The sequence below is a fragment of the Eptatretus burgeri genome, chromosome 13 (assembly GCF_056783735.1).
Source record: "Eptatretus burgeri isolate ZD-2024b chromosome 13, Ebu_testis_v1, whole genome shotgun sequence".
In the NCBI taxonomy this organism is placed as follows: Eukaryota; Metazoa; Chordata; class Myxini; order Myxiniformes; family Myxinidae; genus Eptatretus; species Eptatretus burgeri.
The window spans coordinates 70,358,520-70,378,998 of NC_140973.1; the positions used below are offsets into that span (position 1 = coordinate 70,358,520).

The following is a 20,479-nucleotide window of genomic DNA, read 5'->3' on the forward strand; positions in this document are numbered from 1 at the left end:
TCCACTCAGCCTGTTCACAAACTCCACCGTTACCCTCTCGTCCTTGAGCTTGCCAACATCCAGCCTCGGCTGGGATGATACCATTCTCCCGGATTTAAGCTGCAACTTCAGAGTTGCTACAACAAGCCCGTGGTCAGTTTTGAGAAACCGAGCACTCCGGTCGACCCTTCAGTTCTTGATCCTTCTCCAGCGACCATCAACGAGCACATGGTCAATCTCCTTTGCCACACCGCCGGCTTTGGAAGACAAAGTCCAGCGATGAGCCTGTGGGCACTGAAATCATGAACCAAACACCCTAAGTCCATGACTTCTTGTGAAGAAGAATATATGTATATATTCTTGTGAATATATGTATATATATATATATATATATAAATATATACATATATATATATATATATATATATATATATATATATATATATATATATATATATATATATATATATATAATAAAGAACACCACAAGGGGGAAAACCAGAGATGTCACTTTTTATAAATTTCAGGGTTATTGCACCTGCCAATAGTTGGCAACATAAGGTTTCCTCTCACAATATTAGTAAATTACTTTAACAAATAACCAGGGGTGTCACATAATTTATATGGTATAGAGTTAAGCCGTGCAATGAAAAACAAGTGTTGTCAAAGCTGAACAAGTAGAAACCCAGAGTTGTCAGTACTTTACTCCTGGTTTTCTCCCTTTCATTCATGTTAACTGTCCCACAATAATATTCAGAGTTGAGAAACTAAAAAAAATGAAAGGTTGTAAAACTTTCACAGCATAAACTATGAGCACTACAATAGCCTATTTAGTTATATCATGGATCTATTATTTTTGATCACAGGTTTTGTGTTCTGCAAAGTATTAAAATTAAAGTTTTCACTCAGATAAGATTGGCTTTCTGCGTCATTCATGTTAACTGTTCCATCATAATATTCAGAGTTGAGAAACTAAGTTATAAAAGGTTGTAAAACTATCACAGCATAAACTCTGAGCATTACAATGGCCTATTTGGTTATATCATGGGCTCCGTAGATGGTGCATATCGTGGTTCAAGCCTGGTCAAACCTTTATTGTGACTTTTATGGGACCCACGCCGTGGCTTAATGGTTAGCGCGTCTGAGTACCCATCCTCATTCGATGTACCCACCGCCCAATCAACCTGCTTAGGTATATGAGGGAGTCACATGAGGTGACCGGCAATTGCGGGGGTGGTTTATCCTTGGTTTTCTCCCGGTTTTCCATCATATTAAGTAGTACGGAGTAAGAAATGGAGAATCCGTCGTCATATAAGCGAAATACCCTTGAGTATGGCGTTGAACATCAATCAAACAAAAAAACAATGACCGTTTAATGTTGAAAAAAATAATCTGTGATCACCAAAGTCATGTAATGTATGCTAATAACCAACAAGCATGAATTTGCTACACATCCTGGGTTAAAATTGCATGGCAATTATTAAACAAGGGAATAACCAGTGATGTCAGTTTGCAACATTGATTCGTTATTTGCTCTTAAATTAAATAACACAGAAGCTTGGCAAATGCAACATGCTTAATTTGATCGGCCAATGATCACTCTTCCTTTTACTGGAAAAGAAATCTATATGACAGTTATTAAACAGTCCACCAAAGTCTTGAAACTTTGTTTTTCAGTTTCTTCAAAATTGACTTACCCTGACATCTCTGGTTTTCCCCTTGTGGTCTTCATATGGATATATCGATATATGTGTGTGTATATATACTCCGTTTTTTTCACTCAGTTGGCGACGGCTTTGAGAGTTTTGCAACAGTCAGTCAGCTGGGCAACGACTATTTTCGTCGATTTCCAGTCAGACGGTTGATGAGCTGGCGACAGTTGGTGACGGCCTTGCAGCCTTCCAGTTTCTTACAGCAGCTCAGCTTCTCACAGCTACTAACAGCTGTCCGTCAGTTGTGGCTCCAGGTGGCTCCCGACGGTGGGTGACGCTCCGACCGTTGATGCCGGTTCTGCTCCAGACCTGCTCTTGGCGTACCTGATTCTTGGGGGTGACGTCGATTGGTATTCGAGCCTGTTTGTGAGTGGGTGCATGGAAAGGCTGCGCATTGGCAACGAACAAGACATGCTCACATTTCAGGACGTTTTATTTGATGTACAACGACTTCTATTTGGTGAGCGACACGAGATTTCTCCCCCCCCCCCCCGCCCCCGAATGATCTGCTGGGTGCCCTTTTCTCGTGTTGAATTGTTAAGTAAGGCATAGTAATAAGCATCTGCTCTTTGTCTCTTTTTCTACCAGTGCCTGATTCTTCATTTGCTTGCGATTATTTTAATTAATTTGGAATTTATTTATTTTTTCCGCACGGAAATAAAAAGTTGTTTTATTTATTTATTTTCTTATTAATAAATTCCCTTGTTGACGTTCCAACCTGTCCGTGCTTGTCCTTTCCTTCCATTGATCCAGCATTGTCCGAACCAAGATAGACTGAGAGGTAACACTGAACAACAAAAGTTTTTTACTGGAGATGTGTAAAGTGATTTAGACTAATTTGGGTATGCTGATTTCAAAAATCACAACCGTTTTGCTGTATCACGTCAGGATTTTCAGTAACAGAAATATTCCCATTGCCTAGAAGTCAGGATTTCAATGAAATTTACAAAAATTCATTTATTCATTTATTTCATCATGAATGCTTCAAAATTATAGAAATTACAGAAAAACTCCACTAGAATGTAATTAAAAATGCTTTAGGCATTTGGCTTTGCGTTTGTGCTGCTCTGTGTCAGTTTCACGATGCAGGAACCACCAGAAATCGCCCATCATGTTCGGGTTGTGCCGCCCTTGGTAACACGTCTCCATGAGTGAAATCTCTTGGTGGAATCGCTCGCCGTGCTCGTCCGAGACTGCTCCCAAGTTGTCAGGGAAGAAGTTCAGGTGCTGGTGTAGGAAATGGATTTTCAGGGACATCCTGGAGCCAAGTTTCCTGAAGGACTCCAGCAGTTGCTGCACTATTTCTTCATAGTTGTCCGCGCGCTCGTTCCCCAAGAAGTTGTCCGTCACAGCTTTGAAGCTCCTCCACGCTGCCAGCTCTTTGGGGTTTAGAGTTGTCAGAAAAGTTTCGTCCTTCATAAAATGTCGGATTTGCGGTCCAACAAAGACACCAGCCTTGATCTTGGCCTCCGACAAGGTGTTGCCAAACTTTTCCTTGAGGTATAAAAACCCACGCCCATTCAGATCCATTGCCCGTACAAAACTTTTCATCAAGCCGAGCTTTATGTGGAGTGGTGGAAGGAAAACCTTGGAGGGGTCGACAATAGCAACATGCTTCACGTATTGTCGTCCAGGTACATGCTCTTTTCGCTCTTCCCAATCTTTCTTCGTCCAGTGATTCTTGTCGTCTCTGCTATCCCAGAGACAAAGGAAGCACATGTATTTCGTGTAGCCTGACTGCAGCCCTAACAACAGCGCCACCACTTTCAAGTCTCCGCAGATGTGCCAGTTGAAGTCATTGTACTTGATGGAATCAAGCAGCTGCCGCATCGTCTCATAGGTCTCTGTCATGCCGAGCGCGTGAGCCAGTGGGACTGATGGTTTCTCGTTGCCATTGTGGAGCAAAACAGCCTTCAAGCTGTTCTTCCCCGAGTCGATGAAGAGGCGCCAGTCTGCAGGATCGTGATCACACCCAAGTTCTTTCAACAGACCGTTGATGTCACTGCAGAATGTCATCGTGTCTTCCATCTCAAAGAACTCAGCCATGTCTCTGTGACGTGCTCTGAACAAGGATATCTTGGTGTTAGGTTCAAGTAGATTCCACTGCTGCAGCCTTGATCCAAGCAGCTCTGCCTTCGCCTTTGACAGCGAGAGATCTCTTACAAGATCATTTAAGTCTCCCTGGTTCAGAAGGTGTGATTCTTGAGTGTCGGGTTCAAAAGGTTCATAATCACCATCCTCTTCACCACTGCTTACAGCTATTTTCTGATCAGCTGGAGGTGTTGGAACGGGATTCTCGTCATCATGAGGCACAGGTTTACGAGCAGAGACGCAGTCAGCGTACTTGATGTGACCTTTATTCTTCTTGTTGAAGCCGGCGATGCTTGTGCAGCAGAAATAACAATCATCATGATGATTCTGCGGCTCACGCCATATCATGGGCACCGCAAATGGCATGCTCGCGCGCTTGCTCAACCAACCACTGAGTCAAGGTTGTGTGACAGCTTGTGCAGCAGATGTGTAGTGCCCAGCTCTGTTCTTGGTCCCCCACCTTACACCCGAAGTAGTGAAAGTAGGCGGCCTTCATTTTCACTGCTGTAGATATACTTCGCTGTTGATCTTTTTTGGTATACCGACCACAGACATAACAGAAGTTGTCAGGATGATTGGTACAGGAACGCCTACTCATCTTTATCTGAAAGAAAGAAATATAACACAAGTTAACAACAATTGTACGAAATAGACATGTTAAAGACATATGTAAATTTCATTGAAATCCTGACTTCTAGGCAATGGGAATATTTCTGTTCCTGAAAATCCTGACGTGATACAGCAAAACGGTTATGATTTTTGAAATCAGCGTACCCAAATTAGTCTTAATCACTTTACACATCTCCAGTAAAAAAAAATTTTTGAAATTTGTTGTTCAGTGTAATTACCACACGAATCAACCTGTAATAGTCGGCACGCACCAGCGGTTAAACGCTCGGCCGCCATAATCAAGATAAGATTGGTGTTTTGCCGAGGGCGCGCTCCCCGTTCAGGAAACCACGTGACCTCCAGTTACACAGCAAAATTAGATGGTGGACACTGGAACTCATTAACTGATTGGTTAACTGATTGGCGTTCGTGGTTCTAAAGCAACCCACCGTACCACGAAGTTTATCATGAGCGGTGGCCCCTGGTCTGGCTCTTCTCAGGACAAACGTGGATTAAACCCCCTCATAATACACTCGGGACCCGTGGCCGTAAAAAAAAAATATATATATATATATATATATATTATATATATATATATATATATATATATATATATATAGTTGAAAGTGTGTCTGTCTGTGTGTTTGTCTGTGACCTATGCACGCGAAAAGTATTGGACTGATCCTCACCAAACTTCACATGCTGACAGAACATGTACCCGGGAGTGCCCCAATGTAAAATAATTGCACTTCCGACTACCGGTTTCTGGATTATGACGTCATCGCCTGATTTCGTAACGTTAATTTTTCAAGTTCAGCCGATTGACATCGGGCCAACGCCATATACAATATATGTAACATATGATTTTAAGTTTTTGTTTGTCTGATTGTTTGTTTGTCTGCACACGCTAATCTCCTGAAAGGTGAAAGATAAGAGCTAACCACTGAAAAAAGAAATGTCGGGATGGGCCCCGGGAAGGTTATAGGCGATGTGGCAAGGCCCCTCGGCCGGGGAGGGGGGGAGGGGGTGTGTTTCCCCCTCACCAACCCCCTTAGCCTATGACTGCCATGGTCCAATCGGGAACTGATACTGTGCTCGAGTCAGACATATGTATAGAAGATTAAATTCATTCAAAAAGAACCCGGGCAGCACCGGATGCATTCACCTAGTATATTGTTACGGTTGTGGAAATTTTCAATACACCAGAAAGGTCCTCAGGTGAGATATATCGATAAGTTCAAATGTAGTTAGCCCACAACCGTTGTTTAGAGGGAATATGTGTGATTCATCCGGGCTGCGACGCTTTGAGTTAGCCATTTTTCTTTCTCTATCGTTATTTTGGACCATTAAGCCACCCACAACTCAAACACCACCACCTTCGCCTCTTTACCTCCACAACTCCATCCCGCAAACATCGCTTCACCACCATTCCCAAACGACACCCACCAACAACCAAACCACCACAGCAAACCCCCCACCACCTTCGCCTATCTCCTTCCACAACCAACAACCACACCAACTGTCAACACCGAACGTCGTGCTGTCCAGGGCCCGTTCGGTGATTCTAGCCGAACGCGTCAAGCCACGAGTGCAAATGAATGCCTTTGCAAGAGGAGAAGCGGATCAGGAAGGCTTCTCGCCCCTTTTCTTCCATCCAATGACTGAGCGTCGGGTGGCATGGCCCTGCCTCCGAAGCCGCTGTGAATGCGTTTCTTTTAGAAGAGGAAAACGGATCAGGAGAGGCTCACGCCCCTTTTTGCCCGACCAATGGTTGAACGTCGGGTGGCGTGGTCCCGCCCCAAGCGCGATGCATGTGGACTCCTTCGAAGAGGAAATTCGGATCAGGAGAGGCTCACGCCCCTTTTTGCCCGACCAATGGCTGAACGTCGGGTGGCGTGGCCCCGCCTCCAAGCGCATTTTGATCCGCGAATCTGCATACAAGCTCCTCCCCCAGTCTATAAAGACGCGAGCACAAAGCAGCACGTGTGTGCTGAAAGGGGTGCAGAAAGTGGCGCAGAAAGTGGTGCTAGTCGGAAGTCGTGGAGGCTGAGTCGTGTGTTTGCGGGGATTGGACGGCGAAGGGGACGGAGCTCAGAGTGGAGGTCGAGGGACGAGTCGCGGCGTGAAGCAGGGACGTGTAAGAGGACTCAGGGGCGAGAGTTCAGAGTCGGTGCGTTCCCGAGACCCCGCTCGCGGGACGGAGCGTCCGCCATTCCCCTCTCCCAACCCCGAGCATCAACAATTCCCCCCCCCATCCACGCTGAGATAGCGCCGGTAACCCCGTCCGCTCCCCGCCCCAACCGTGGTGTCGACCGACCAACACGTGCCTGCGCAACGCACGCCTGGAGGAGCTTACCCACCATACCAGGGGCACGGAGTCAGGCGCGTTACGCGGACATTGCAGCGAGCCCGCCATCGCGCCACGAGGGAGGGTAAGGCCCCTACGGTCTCGTGGACCTGGCCGATCACCCAGGTCCCACGTTCATTTGGTCCACGGACCTGTCTGCATTCTTGCCTGTGAGCGTGGCTTGTGTTTTCTTTGCTTTTGGTGTAAATGTGTGTGTGTGTGTGGCCCCAGTCTATTAAGTAAACCCGTATAAGTGCTTGTACGTTGCTGTATTCGGTAGTAACTCTGCGTATTGTTCTTGCTTTGACTATTATATGTGCATTTTCGTATGACTGTAAATACGTGCTTGTCTGTGTGTGTGTGTGTGTGTAATAAAATTGCTTGTTGAACTGTTTTCCCGTTTCGGTGCGTCCTTTCCTCCGTTGAAAGTTCCATCTTGCATCACGTAAGGGATTGGTAGTGGGTGTAGACACCCAATAAATAATCTGAACCGTCGAGGTCGACGATAACCCCGCTGGGTTATCCCTGCAGCATTGAACGAGCCGCTTAAGCGGTTCGTGTCCGAAGTCGACCTGCGGCGTGGTACAACTCCTCGGTACGCAACCCACGCGGGTACTTAGGTATATCGACATTCGGCGATTCACCCTATTTCGCGCGGGTAGAATGCGGACTGGGTTGTGGTGAGGTTAAATCCCCACCCGTGACTGGCTCCTGGCGGTAGTTCCAGGAGGGTCACGACTGAATTGTCCGTTCCGGTGGGCGACGCGTCGCGATTCGAGTTACGCACGCCGGGCGGGTGAAATTCGTAACTATATATATATATATATATATATATATATATATATATATATATATATATATATATGTATGTATATATATATATGTATGTATATATATATATATGTGGTGTCCCCCAAAAAATGTACTTGCATTTTGGCTCCTCATAACTGGTTTTGGAGTACATTTTATTGGGACACCCTGTATATATGGAGAGAGTATTGCATTTGGGTCTGTCTGTTTGTCTGCACAGAACTTTCGTGTTTTTCTCCACAACCGCTTGTCGGATTGAAACAAAATTTTCACCATTGGTGCGACTACTCCATGCAGTGTTTTAATGATAATTATGATGTCATCGGTCACCTGGTGTGGCAGCCATGTTGGAAAAATGGAAAAACTTTGGACCTCCATCTCTGAAAGCGCACGAAGGAAAAAAATTGAAACTTGGCACATGGCAAGTACTCCTCATGGGGAATGAGTGTGATCTTTTTTTTTTTTTAACCTTCAAAAATCTTCTCTGTAATGGCTGAACCAGTCATCACTGCCAGCCTTTGTGAAGCAGAAGTTCAAAATTACGTCTCTTAATTGCATAACGCACTCGTACACAAATGCGACACAAAATACATCACACAAAACTACACAAACACCACACAAAACAAGTCCTGGCGAGGTTCTGCAATCTCTGCCATTTTTCTTGTTTAAATTGTAATGGGTTTATTTCTGGCTGCTGTCGATCTTCCTCAATATTTTCTCCAAGTCCAGAAACCGAACACCCCTCTACCCATTGACACTGTTTCCACGATCGTGGTTTTACTCTCGTGGCATTTTCCACGAACCTAACCCCCGCGATATTGAAGGGTTTACTGTATTTAGTTTTTGTCCCCTGCGACTCCGACAACATCAGACATTTAAATGAGCTCCGACTGACAGACCACCCGATCCCTCAGTCCACGTACTTTTGTGTCCGCAATATTTAAAATAAAAAATTGAAAACCTTGAACATTTAGCTTTCATATTGCAGATATCTATTTCTCATGACATTAACTCAACCTCATTAAATCACAGCTGTGATTGGCTGAATTATGCGGTCATGGCAACCATCTAGGTAACTTGGATTGTGTACGTGTTATTTCAAAAAAAAAATGTTCAAAATTTAGCTTTTATATTAGACAGACCTATTCCTCATACCACCCAGAAGGTGGGGGAGGTGGGGGGTCTAGCGTATCAAGCTCCTTGGTTTCGCTTTAAATCTGGAGCTTGGAATTGAAGCACCTGCTCATAATTGCATGCAGTTGGTAATAACACAAGCTGCTCTCTTTGAGGTTATTTTGTTCACCTTGGGTAATAACATTAAGGTACCCAAACTTTGTTTGAATGCAGATACAGTAGTTAAAATGTGTGAATTAATCTTGAGCAATACAGTTGTCTTGTGAATATGAAAACTTCATACTTCTTAAAAGCAATGTAGAGATTTTTTAAATGTCACTTATATGTTTCCATTTTTTACCAAAAGTTTCAAGAAATTAAAAAGGTGATTCAATGTTTCAACCCTCCCAGCATTGAACTAAGACCAAATATAAAAATGAACAATTGCCTTCATATCAACTTTGGCAGAGTTTCATAAATCCAACATCAATATCCAGCAACAAAAGACTTTTCCTCTGAGGATGAACCTTACATCCGTGTCTGACATGCATTCCAGCACTGTCATTGCCTTGGCTTCCGAAGCAGTCTCAAAGAGCGACGTTGAGCGAACGCTGTGATGCTCAAGCAGGTACTGAAAACAGAGTTCGATTTTATTAATTCTGTGGCATTTTGTAGGGTAAAGAGCCAAACTCTAGAGGGAAGCAGAATAACCCCTCGGCATCCTATGCGGCCCCCTTCCACCAACTATAAGTGCAAGAATAATCATGCACTCGCATACCTGTTTGCATCACGTTGGGGGTCACAACTCTCACCTTGATGTACTGCAAGAAGAACGCCTCTTTCGGTAAGTCATGCTCAGCAAGGTAGGGACTCACGTAACGCTCTACAATGCCTGGCACAAGCTGTGGCACAGTTGCACGATCCAGCATACGGAATGCTATGGCAACAGTGCTCTCCTGGGCAAAGAGATGGAGCAAGATGCAACTGAAATTTATGAGAAATACACAGGTTTTTAATTATTTTAAACTGTAATAAATGTAAGCCCATGGCCAAGCTTGAAACACGAACGTTTTCAAATTGCGACAACAGGAGGAAACAATTGTACTGCCGGTGGAGGTGCAGCAGCTTCCTGAGACTTTGAAGCAAATTTTGCAACTGCTTCACCGTAATGTCATCCTGTAATATATTCATGAAATGAAGATACATCAGCAGTGCATGCCTTTCACATTGGTACAGACAGAAATATTACAAGGACAGAAAAATAACCTACCTGAATAAAAGCATCCCTGGGGGAGAGCAATCCACTTGATGAAAATTCAGAGACATTGAAAAATATCTCCAAAATGTTCAGACCATTTTCTGGCCACCCAGACTACGAGACGAGGGAGAGAGAGAGAGAGACAAGATGGTGAATAACCTGTTACAAATATAAACTAGAACAGCACTCACGAGAGCGCGTACATCCGCTAGACAGAACAGTTTACATTTTGCATCTCACTGATAGGACGGATCTTAATCAAAATCGAATCAGCTTGTGCTCGTCACCTCCCCAACTTATCAACCAAGATTTGTTATAAGCCATTCACAAATTTTTGATATATCATGCTGTATATCGTTTTTGGCACCAACTCTCAATTGTGAAGAATCACTGAAGGAATTTAAAAATAATAATTCCCGGATCCAGTCATCAAAATCTAATCAATTTGTCGTCACACACCCAAACTGTCCACCAAATATTGTCTGAATCTGGCCATAATTTTTGAGATATCCTGCTCACAGACAGAAAGACAGACAAACAGGTGAAAACACCACCTTCGAAGGTGAAAGTAATGAGAAAAAAAAAATGACAATACCTTTTCTGTGATTTCCATGTTCCGAACTTCCCTTTCCAACCATCTTGCAAGAATCGGCTGATTTTCAAAAACACAAAATAGTGAAGAAACCTCACATTGTAAACTTATAATTTTAGGACTCTATGCTGGTTATACAATCAATCTTATATGAGCCAAGCCTTTGCTATTGCGTACCCGTCCACCAGGTACTCTGAAGCACGCCAGCGGTACAATACAACTTTTGAGCAAGGTCCGTAGGCCAGAGATCAAAGTACCAGGGGGAATGGCCATCAGGAGCATTTTGAGCTTTGTCGCATCAAACTTCTGTTCAATCTCCACCTGGGACAGGAGGATGCCAAGATAAGTAAATCGGTCTTTTTCTGAAGCACCTTAGCAAATGGCAACAAAGCATTGCTTTTCCCCCACACCACCACAACATTGACAAGCTAACTTTTTTTCCCACACCACTTTGTAACGACTGTAATTTTCATAAAACAGCAGATGAAAAAATGGAACAAATAAATAACTGTTAAGTCAAAAAGGCTGTTGCTGATAAACAATGCACATCCCATGCGAGTCGAGGTAGTTGATTCCTCCAATTTCAGATGGGACATTATGTCCATGCCCAACTGAGATAAACTTGCAACCTCGAGACAATATGCCTCGTGTTGGCTTAAAAGTGAGGGTCCCGAGTTAAAATCCCGCTCAGCTGTTGAATTAATACCAGGTGGGGTTAACTCGGCCTGTCATCCTTCCGAGGTCGGCAAAATGAGTGCCAGCATGCTGGTATACTGTGTCGGAGTGGCGACCCATCCAGGATTGTGCCCAATAGCCAAGAAGACTGCTTCAGCAGCACCAACGCTCTGCACAGAGTGTGGTCCCAATCTCCTCTCCTCCTCTCGACAATAACGAGTTCCCTTCAGAATAATCTGGCACCAAATTTCCCACAATTGTTTTTTTCAAGGAAGGGCAGGGATAGACAGACACGTACACACAAACTTTTTCAGTCAAACAAAATCAAAAAAAAAATTTTTTAACTCCTTTGCTCTTTATGTGCAACAAACAACCACAACACAAACAACTGATTGAAGAGCTTACAGATTGAACAGCTTAGAGAAGGGTCTTTACCCTGTTGACCTCCCTCTCCCAAATGTCCCCCACCCCTCCCCAAAAAAATTAATCAATCCTCACCTGATGTCGAAGCCAGATAAACTGTGCTCGGTTGATATTTGCAGAAGATAGATGGTGCAGAACCTCGGAAAATAGGTCAGTCGAGTTCAGAAAGCTGTGCCACTGTGGTCCGCTGGTGAGATGTGAGTCACGTCACAAACATCCAAGTATTTGTTGTAGTTTGTTCACATAAGTGCAGTAAGTAGTACCTCTTAAACACCAAAGTTACCTTCATTCAATAACAGTTCTTATACATCAATGTAAGGTTCAAAGCAAAGGTGAAAAAGGTGTTTTGTTTTGTTTTTTAATCCTACTTAAACTAAATGAATTTCAACCATCGATTACTGCATCGATATTTGCTTCAAAAGCAATAAATCCTTTAACATGTACATTCCTCACTGTGGAAAAGGTGAAATCAATCTTCATAATTTCTGAGTCCTTATATTTTCCAAGAACAGGTCAGGTGCGAACAAAATTGCACCCAAGTCATGTGGGTGAAATTCTGTAATTCTCACAGTCTGGCCAAGTCATGAAATCATCTCAAAATGACAAACTTTCATTCACATACAGGCATGTTATCAATATTATTACAGGGAATAGAGGCTGCATTATTACAATTGTGCAAATCATCCATTTGTGAAGATGCAGTGGTGACATAATCTCACGAATAGTCTATTCTAATGTCCTACACCTTTCAACACATTTACGCCTGTTGACAATTAAAACTTCAAAGTGAGCGACCTCAAATAATTTGCCAATGAGAATCTTCAATACAAAAATCAAATCCAAAACTACAATTGGGTTTTGCTTACTCAAAATTGTCGGCAACGAAAGCTCCAATGAAAGTGGTGAGTCTTTCTTGAGCCTGCACCAAGTGTTGAGAAAGAATTCAAAACAGAATAACAATCACAAATGCCATTCTGAACAGGTAATAAATTTGCCCGTTTACCTCTTACCTTTGACATCAATGCATTCAAGCCACCATCAGTCCCGCAGTGCACATTCCGCAGCTATATGGAGGGAGAAGGAGGTTGGGGTGGGGCTGAGGCACTGATCAAGATATATGGCATTCCCAGCACTGAATTTTCAATAATATTTGGCTGTTTTGTGCCATCCTTGCCAACTGTCCACGATCTGCAATGGAGATGCGAGAGCCAGAATATCCCAAACCAATTGTTTTTATATTGTCCTCATGATATGAATTTGGCTCAACTTACCCGAGTTTTGGTGTATTGCAGCATTTTAACGGCCACATCAAATGATGACCAGCAGGTGTCAAGGCAGTAATGGACAATGAAGGAAATGTCCTGCATAAAGCAGAGTGAAAAGTCATTTACTTTTACTTGACACATTTATTACCGAGCATATATTCATTCACTGTACTGCAGATTTTTTTTATTATTATTATTTTTGAATGAACACATCAATCATTAAGATGCATTCACTTTCATCATACAGATCTACAGTATGAATCACATTATCATGATAATTACTACAAATTATAAAATGAAGAAATAGTCTTGCTCGCAAATGTTAGTGTCGATCTCTGTTGGTGGACATGAAGACAGAATGAAATGGACAGAACGTTGATCGAGGTATATTAACCGCCATGCAAAGAAAGGAAAAGCTGATGCTTCAGGCGTTAACTCTTCGTCAAATAAAATTAGCGTGTTTTGCTCCGACGATGGGTTATTGCTCGAAATACCAGCTTTCCCTTGCTTCCCACGACAATTGGCACACCTCGATCAATGTTTTGTCGATTTCATCCGTTATTATTAGAAATAAGCTTGCACTTTATAATCGGTCCAGTCCATGTGTGTCTGTGAACAAAACATCTCAAAAACAAGTGGGCTCAGTTTGTTTGTTTTCTTTCTTTGTTTTATCCAAGATAATTTTGAAGGTGAATCAATTAATTTTAGTGTGTGTGCAAGTCAAAGGTCAAGGTCAAATCAATGTATTTGCACCATATACAAAGTAGCAATGTATTTCAATGCAAATACAATCAATGTATTTGCACCATATACAAAGTAGTTTGTATGTAGCAAAGTCAATTTTTGATACGAGTATTAAGAAAAAGGATAAATACATGGATTGGTTTAAACACTTCCACCATAAAGTTCAAAACAAATACCGTGATAGCATGAAAATGAAATTGATTTGATTTGTGATGCATTAGCGAATCACCATAATCTTATCAAAAGCATCTTGCAGGATATTTTGAGAGCTCATTGTAATGCATTTGCACCTGTATCTTTTGAAGAGGGCTCCAAGCTTCCTCCACAGAATCCAGCCAGAAGTTCTCTTGTCTGGATTTTGGTGAAATCCTCTGGAGTTTCTCAACCAGTTCATTCAATTTCATCTTGTATACAAGCTGCAGGATCAAGACGATATACAAACACCTCAAAACAAACACTTGCAATTTGTTTTCAATTGTTTTTTTTGTTGGTATCCCCTCAATTCCCATTCTGAGCTTATTGGATTCACTGCAGAATGAAGACCGAGCTCACATTGAGGGGTGCTGTACATACTTGCCAAGTGTGGGTTTGCGAGATTGAGCAACCGCAGGAATCAAACCCACAGCAGCCAGAGGAGGAAAAATAAAAATAAAAACTTTTTAAATCACTCCCGACCAATCGGCCACCTCTTCCTTTGGAATCACAACAGAAAAATGGAGACGTTGACAAGAGAGGATTGTGAGTTATTTGCCAGTCCATTCTATTTTGAACCAGCGTGGATTTTTCAAACTCTTCACTTTATGTCATGATTTTTGTTTGAAGTATACTGCATTAATGATCCCTCCGACCAACCCAGCATCACAAAAAAATAAAATGCCTTTCTCTACCATTTCAAGGTCCAGTAAACAGTGGGTAAGAAGAGGTATGAATGGGATAGAGCAGGACAAGTTGCGAATGACATTTGGAGGCAAATACAGAGTTGTAACATTCTGCCTTTGCTCGAGCAGTCTGCAGAGATGCCGCTTGGTTGACGGAGGACATGGATGGGGATCATATACCAGAAACAGACTTCACAGAGTGCCACCACAATCCAAATTTGATTATTAGTCTAGTTGGAGGTAATGAGAATAATTTTCAAGCTTAAGAGTTTGATCAAAGTCCCATCATCATGTCTGTACCATTGCAGAGTCTCACGTTTAATATGCACACTCCATTTAAAAAAAAAATCCTCCACATTAAGGAGACAAGAAAGCCAAGTGACAAACCCACTCACCTCCACCTCCAAGCCAAACTCAATGGCAAATGTTTCAGCCTCTTCAAACTCGTGCTTATGCAAAAGACGGTTCAACCTACAAACACACACCAATACAAAATTTTGAGTATGTGGTAAATAGATTGTATCCTCATGTTTGGCATACATTTTCAAACTTTTCTGACAAGTTAGGTTTTCTGGCTTTTTTGTTGTGGCTCAATTTCATGCAACGTTTGCAGCAGCCCCTTGTTTTATAAAAGTACTAGCAGAGTACCCACCCTCCCTCCGGGAGGCCGGAGTTTGCGCATTACGCATGACTTGCTCAAAAATGTGTTGTCTGTATATTGCAAGAAGATTATAGATGTTTGTGTGGTAGTGGTCTAAAAGGGTGTTGAGCATATTTTGAGGTCGAAAGGTCATCTACATCCCCCACATCCAACAATAGTTGTGACCTAAAATGCGAGATTGACCTTTTGGTTTTTGATATTCGATGGTAAAGGCATTGAAATGTGATGCAATCCGGTTGCTCATGGGACCTCTAATGAAAGGGAGACAATTTTAATTTGGCTCATACATGTGTAATAGGAGTTTCCTATCCTACCTATTTTTGTCCTTGGTGTCAGAGTAGTTACCAGACAAAGTGATGGGACTGGTCTACCACAATGGAGAAATAACCCAAATATCGATGAGAAATCTGGGCTTAAAAAAATTAAAAATTAAAATATCAAAAAAATTATAAAATTAGTAATGTTTTTTGAAAAATATTTCACAAACAACCTAAGGGACCCCTGAGTATACCCTGAAAATTTAGTGTTATTAGGCCCAAGGGTCTCGGAGTAGTTACCGAACAGACAGACACTTTCACTTTTATTTATTTGAAAAAAATTATACATCTAATAAAATAGAGAAGAAAGTTTGTTCGTTTGGTCATTTATGCATTCGGACCCTGCAAGAAGCAATACAACCAAACTTTGCATAGTCTCCTCTTTCATCCAGAGGAAGGTCGAGGACTAGGTTTAAATTAAAAAAAAAATTACAAACTATAAAACCAGATAATTGGCCTTCAGGCCTTGAACAAGTCTTGCGCTTATTCATTTCCTGAGTTTTTTTCCCCTGGGAATAATTGAGTGATCTGTTGTGAAAAACCGCAGGTTGAAGTTGTCGTGATATATTATCAACAACACAAATTTAATTACTATAGTTCTTACACGTGCGCCTGTTATTAGAAAGATTGCATAACACAGGTTTATTATAACACCTTTGTGTTCATGCCTCGAGTGAGTCTGTTAGGGTTTGCCTGCCACACATTAACCTGTCTGTGGTACACAAAACAGTTCTGGAGGCAGCCAGGAACAATTTCAATATCAAAAGGCTCTTCTGGCGAACAGTTGCATAGGCTTCACCTATTAGGCATGAGCCAAGCTGGGATTACCATACGTCCGGTTTTTCCCAGGCATGCCCTCCTTTTCAGTTCTTAAATCTCCATCTGGCCAGATTTTTTAAATGAATAAAAATGTCCCTAAACATTTATCTAAAATGTTTCGGGACATTCTTACGTCACTTTAAATATATAAAAAATAAAAACTGTTGTTGTTCATCTTTCGGCTGCTCCCGTTAGGGGTCGCCACAGCGGATCATCTGTTATGATCCGCATACTGATTTGGAACAGGTTTTATGCCGGATGCCCTTCCTGACGCAACCCTGGTCGCTTCTTACGACACAGGGATAAGGATTGGGTTTCGCCATGACTCCGGGCTGCCCGACACCCTCTCATAGAGGGTCCCAGCGCAGAGCAGAGCTCCCGTCCTCAAGCGATCCTCCAACCCAAGCCTCCGAGTAGCCGGATTACAGGCGCACGCCACTACGCCCGGTATAAAAAATTTAAAAAAAAAATATTTTTTTGGAGTATCCCACTTCCGCATGTCGTCATTTTTTTTTTCACTTCAAACATGGCAACCCTAGCTCAGCAGAACTACAGCCCCCTATGTCTCCTGTAGGATTGTACTGCAGCCAATCTCGGGAAGAGAATTTAATTCTCAATTTTATGGACCAGTACTTGCATACTGGTACAAACTACAGTGATGGGGTCTGATCTTGACTTAATGACTTGTAGGGTTTGATCAGTTCACTCCAGGGAAGAGCTTCTGCTCCATGCAGAGTGTCATGGGAACCTCCTCCCATTGAGGAGTGGTCCAATTGTTTGACCATGCATTCTGGCCCTTTGGGGTTATGATGTGTGTGTATGCTTGACCATGTGCTTCAGCCTTTGGGCAAAGGTGCATTGTGTATGCTCATGGGACAGTCTTGTTGGACTGTGTACTTTGGCTGTGGGAGTCCCAAGCCGTTTAAATGTTTTGATTTTTTTTAACGTAAAAAAAAAGGCCACCTCATAAGGCGAAGGCCAACAAGCCCAAAACACATGTAAATGGATGTTCTCTCTGGAGTATAAAATATACGATTTTCATTTTGTAAATCTCAACTTGCAAAAAAAATTTGTACTGTATCAATAATGCACACATGGCCTTCCAATTCAAGAGTCCTGCAAAATGTCAGTTGGGTGATCTAAAATAATAAGAATAATAATAGTAATGAAAGGTACATAACTGTATACGAGGAAATGCATTCAACAAGAAAAATTAATTCAGCAATAAAAGACCAGAAATCATTCCATCTTCAGATTAGTTTATCATTATTATTAGGTTAGAAAGACTGGATAACAACTTCTACTTACAAATGCCCCTTCGCTTAAATTTTTTTCAGAAATTTGGCTTCATCTCCGACTCGATTATAAAGAGCGAGATCACTTTCATGCACCATCGCATTCATCTTTTTTTTGTGCAGGAGCGTTATTGATCGCACGCCTGGGAACGTATGTGTAACTGTGTAATCTTGCGTTAATAAAAACTTGTTAAAATCATGCATCTTAGTCACTGAAAGTTAGTGAAAATTGGTACAAGAAATCCCCCTTTTGACTTCTGCTACGCAAGAGTGGTCAACTATTTGTCGTGGGTACTTTCGATTTGCAAACTAATTTTCCCACGGAGGTAGATAATGCATATGTTTATGCATACTGAAATACAATGGCAAAGCGTGACGTTAGCAAACTAAGCACCATACAGTTTACTTGAATAAACACAATCACTCTCGCAAAAATATATTATATACACAACCGGTCAAAAGTTTTAGAACACCTCCATTCTTCCAGTTTTTACTGAAATTTAAGCAGTTCAAGTCCAGTGAATAACCTGAAATGGTACAAAGCTAAGCGATAAACTGCCAGAGGTTAAATAAAAAGTTTAGGTTCCCAAAAACTGAAAAATAATGTACATTTCAGAGTTGTTAAAAAGGCACTTTTCAGGGAACAAGTAATGTGTGAGCAACTGCTGCTGTTCTGCAGCAATGGAAGTAAATTAAACCTTGAAAGTTGATACAAACAATTCCTACAGGTGTCCTAACTTTTTTTGATTAGTTACAAACCCTCTGTCTGTATAAAAGCAGTGTTGGAACACACTGTGTTGCTCCACCCTCTGAAGCATTATTTGGACAATATTGCACTGCAGGAAGTAGTATATTGCTATCATAAGGACGAGAAAAAGACAATTAACAAAGGAAGACAGACAGACCATGATAACCCTTAAAAGTATCGGTCTTTCCTTTAGAGAAATTGCAAAGACGCCAAGGTGTCAGTGAATACAGTTTCCTACACCATCAAAAGGCACTTGGCAACTGGAGGAAACTGACAGGAAAAGGTCTGGCAGACCCAAAGCCACAACACAATCAGAAGACAAGTTTCTGAGAGGCAACAGCTTGCGTCATAGGCGGCTCACAGGACAGCAGCTTCAAGCACAGCTTAACACTGGTCAAAGTAAGGAAGTCTCAGTTTCAACTGTGAAGAGAAGACTTCGAGCTGCAGGTTTGACAGGTCGAGTGGCAGTAAGAAAGCCATTTCTAAGATGGCAAAATAAGAAAAAGAGGCTTGCCTGGACCATGAAGCACCGCCAGTGGACGAATGAAAACTGGAAGAAGACCTTATGGACCAATGAATCTAAATTTGAAATAATCGGTTCATCACGCAGAGTTTATGTGCGCCGTCGAGAAGGCGAAAGGATGATTCCTCAGTGTGTGACGCCAACTGTCAAACATGAAGGAGGAAGCGTGATGATCAGTGTGACCACTCCTCATTTTCATAAATGCCAAGGTGAGCCAATGAAAAAAGCCAATAATTCACAACGTTTCGGAAAAGCGATGATAATAGAAAACCTATATGCCAAGAAAACCTAAAGAAAACCAAGACACCAAGGTGAACAACGAATAGCCAAGATCTTGTGGAAAAAAAGCCAAAGAGTGGTCACACTGGTGATGATCTGGGGCTCTTTTGCTGGATCCAGAGTCGGCGACTTGCAGAGTGACTGACACCCTCAACCAAAAGGGCTACCACAGCATTTTGCAGCACCATGCAATACCCTCTGGTCTACACCTAGTTGGTCAGGGGTTCATCCTTCAGCAAGATAACGACCCAAAACATACCTCCAGGCTATGTCAGAACTACCTTCGAAGAAAAGAACAAGACGGTAGGCTTCAATTCATGGAATGGCCAGCACAGTCGCCAGACTTAAACCCCATCGAGCTGGACAGAAGGGTGAAAGAAAAGCAACCTCGAAGTGCAACACATTTATGGGAACTTCTGCAACAGTGTTGGGAAGAACTTTCTGAAAAATATTTGATTTCCATTGCAGAATAGAAAGAATGCCACGAGTAAGTTGTTTGACTGTTATATCTGCAAAAGGTGGCTACTTTGATGAGTCAACAATTTAGATTAAATTTTGTTCAACAAAACGATTCCATGATTTATTTTTTTATCTTCAATTGCTTACTTGTTCTATGCTTTAATTTCAGAGTACGTTGAAACATTAAACTACTTAAATTTCAGTAAAAACTGGAAAATTGTGGGTGTTCTAAAACATTTGACCAGTAGTGTATGTATATATATATCCAGTAGAGCAATTTACAATTCTCGCAGATTTCACAACCACAAGTGTTCATCTGCCGTAAGTGGAGAATGAAAATGCCAGAAGCATATTTTAAGCTGTTCTGGAAAAACTGTCCATTAGTCGGCTTCAAATACTGATGGAAATAGAGCGATAATTAATCAATTTCAATACCCTTATTTGGGTCACCAGTTGATTTTATCAGAAAATTCAGACGCAACACTGCTACCACAACCTGAAGTTGCAGCTGTGAATTACCAAACCGGTGATGTTGAGAATCGGTAGGACTACATTATTGGCCGGCAGATGCTCGAAGCACCAATCCGTATGAATGACTGCATCGCGTATACACACGGTCAAACAGGAGGGGTGAGCATTACCGGTTTTCAGGTAAAGCTTCAGTAAGGCAGCGCAGGAGAAGCGATGAAGCTGACCCAGTTGGAGGCCTGTCACGACAGTAACAAGTGCTTCACAAAGACCACAAATAAATCTCAATTTGGTGCAGAGGTTTCATATTTACTTCTAAAAGATACTTTCCCTATTATCAAGAAAAAAACAAAATTTTGCAAAACATTAACGATATCATGGATAGAGTGAAAATATGGATATGAGGGGAGAAAC

General features: G+C 42.0%; 1 protein-coding gene and 1 pseudogene across 2 annotated transcripts in view; both read right to left on the bottom strand.

Moving 5' to 3' along the window:
• KNTC1 (kinetochore associated 1) overlaps positions 1 to 20,479 on the bottom strand; it is a 185,212-nt gene that overhangs the window by 134,610 nt on the left and 30,123 nt on the right. For both annotated transcript variants that reach the window (XM_085852909.1, XM_085852910.1), the window contains exons 15-27: positions 20,239 to 20,304; positions 14,892 to 14,967; positions 13,909 to 14,034; positions 12,881 to 12,970; positions 12,620 to 12,673; positions 12,476 to 12,528; positions 11,685 to 11,796; positions 10,689 to 10,832; positions 10,515 to 10,571; positions 9,932 to 10,033; positions 9,730 to 9,837; positions 9,474 to 9,617; positions 9,194 to 9,292 (exon numbers count right to left, since the gene is read on the bottom strand). In XM_085852909.1, the coding sequence (XP_085709035.1) occupies positions 9,194 to 9,292; positions 9,474 to 9,617; positions 9,730 to 9,837; positions 9,932 to 10,033; positions 10,515 to 10,571; positions 10,689 to 10,832; positions 11,685 to 11,796; positions 12,476 to 12,528; positions 12,620 to 12,673; positions 12,881 to 12,970; positions 13,909 to 14,034; positions 14,892 to 14,967; positions 20,239 to 20,304 (1,231 nt within the window). The remainder of the gene's footprint in view (positions 1 to 9,193; positions 9,293 to 9,473; positions 9,618 to 9,729; positions 9,838 to 9,931; positions 10,034 to 10,514; positions 10,572 to 10,688; positions 10,833 to 11,684; positions 11,797 to 12,475; positions 12,529 to 12,619; positions 12,674 to 12,880; positions 12,971 to 13,908; positions 14,035 to 14,891; positions 14,968 to 20,238; positions 20,305 to 20,479) is intronic.
• Positions 16,597 to 16,742, bottom strand: LOC147014728 (signal recognition particle RNA; annotated as a pseudogene).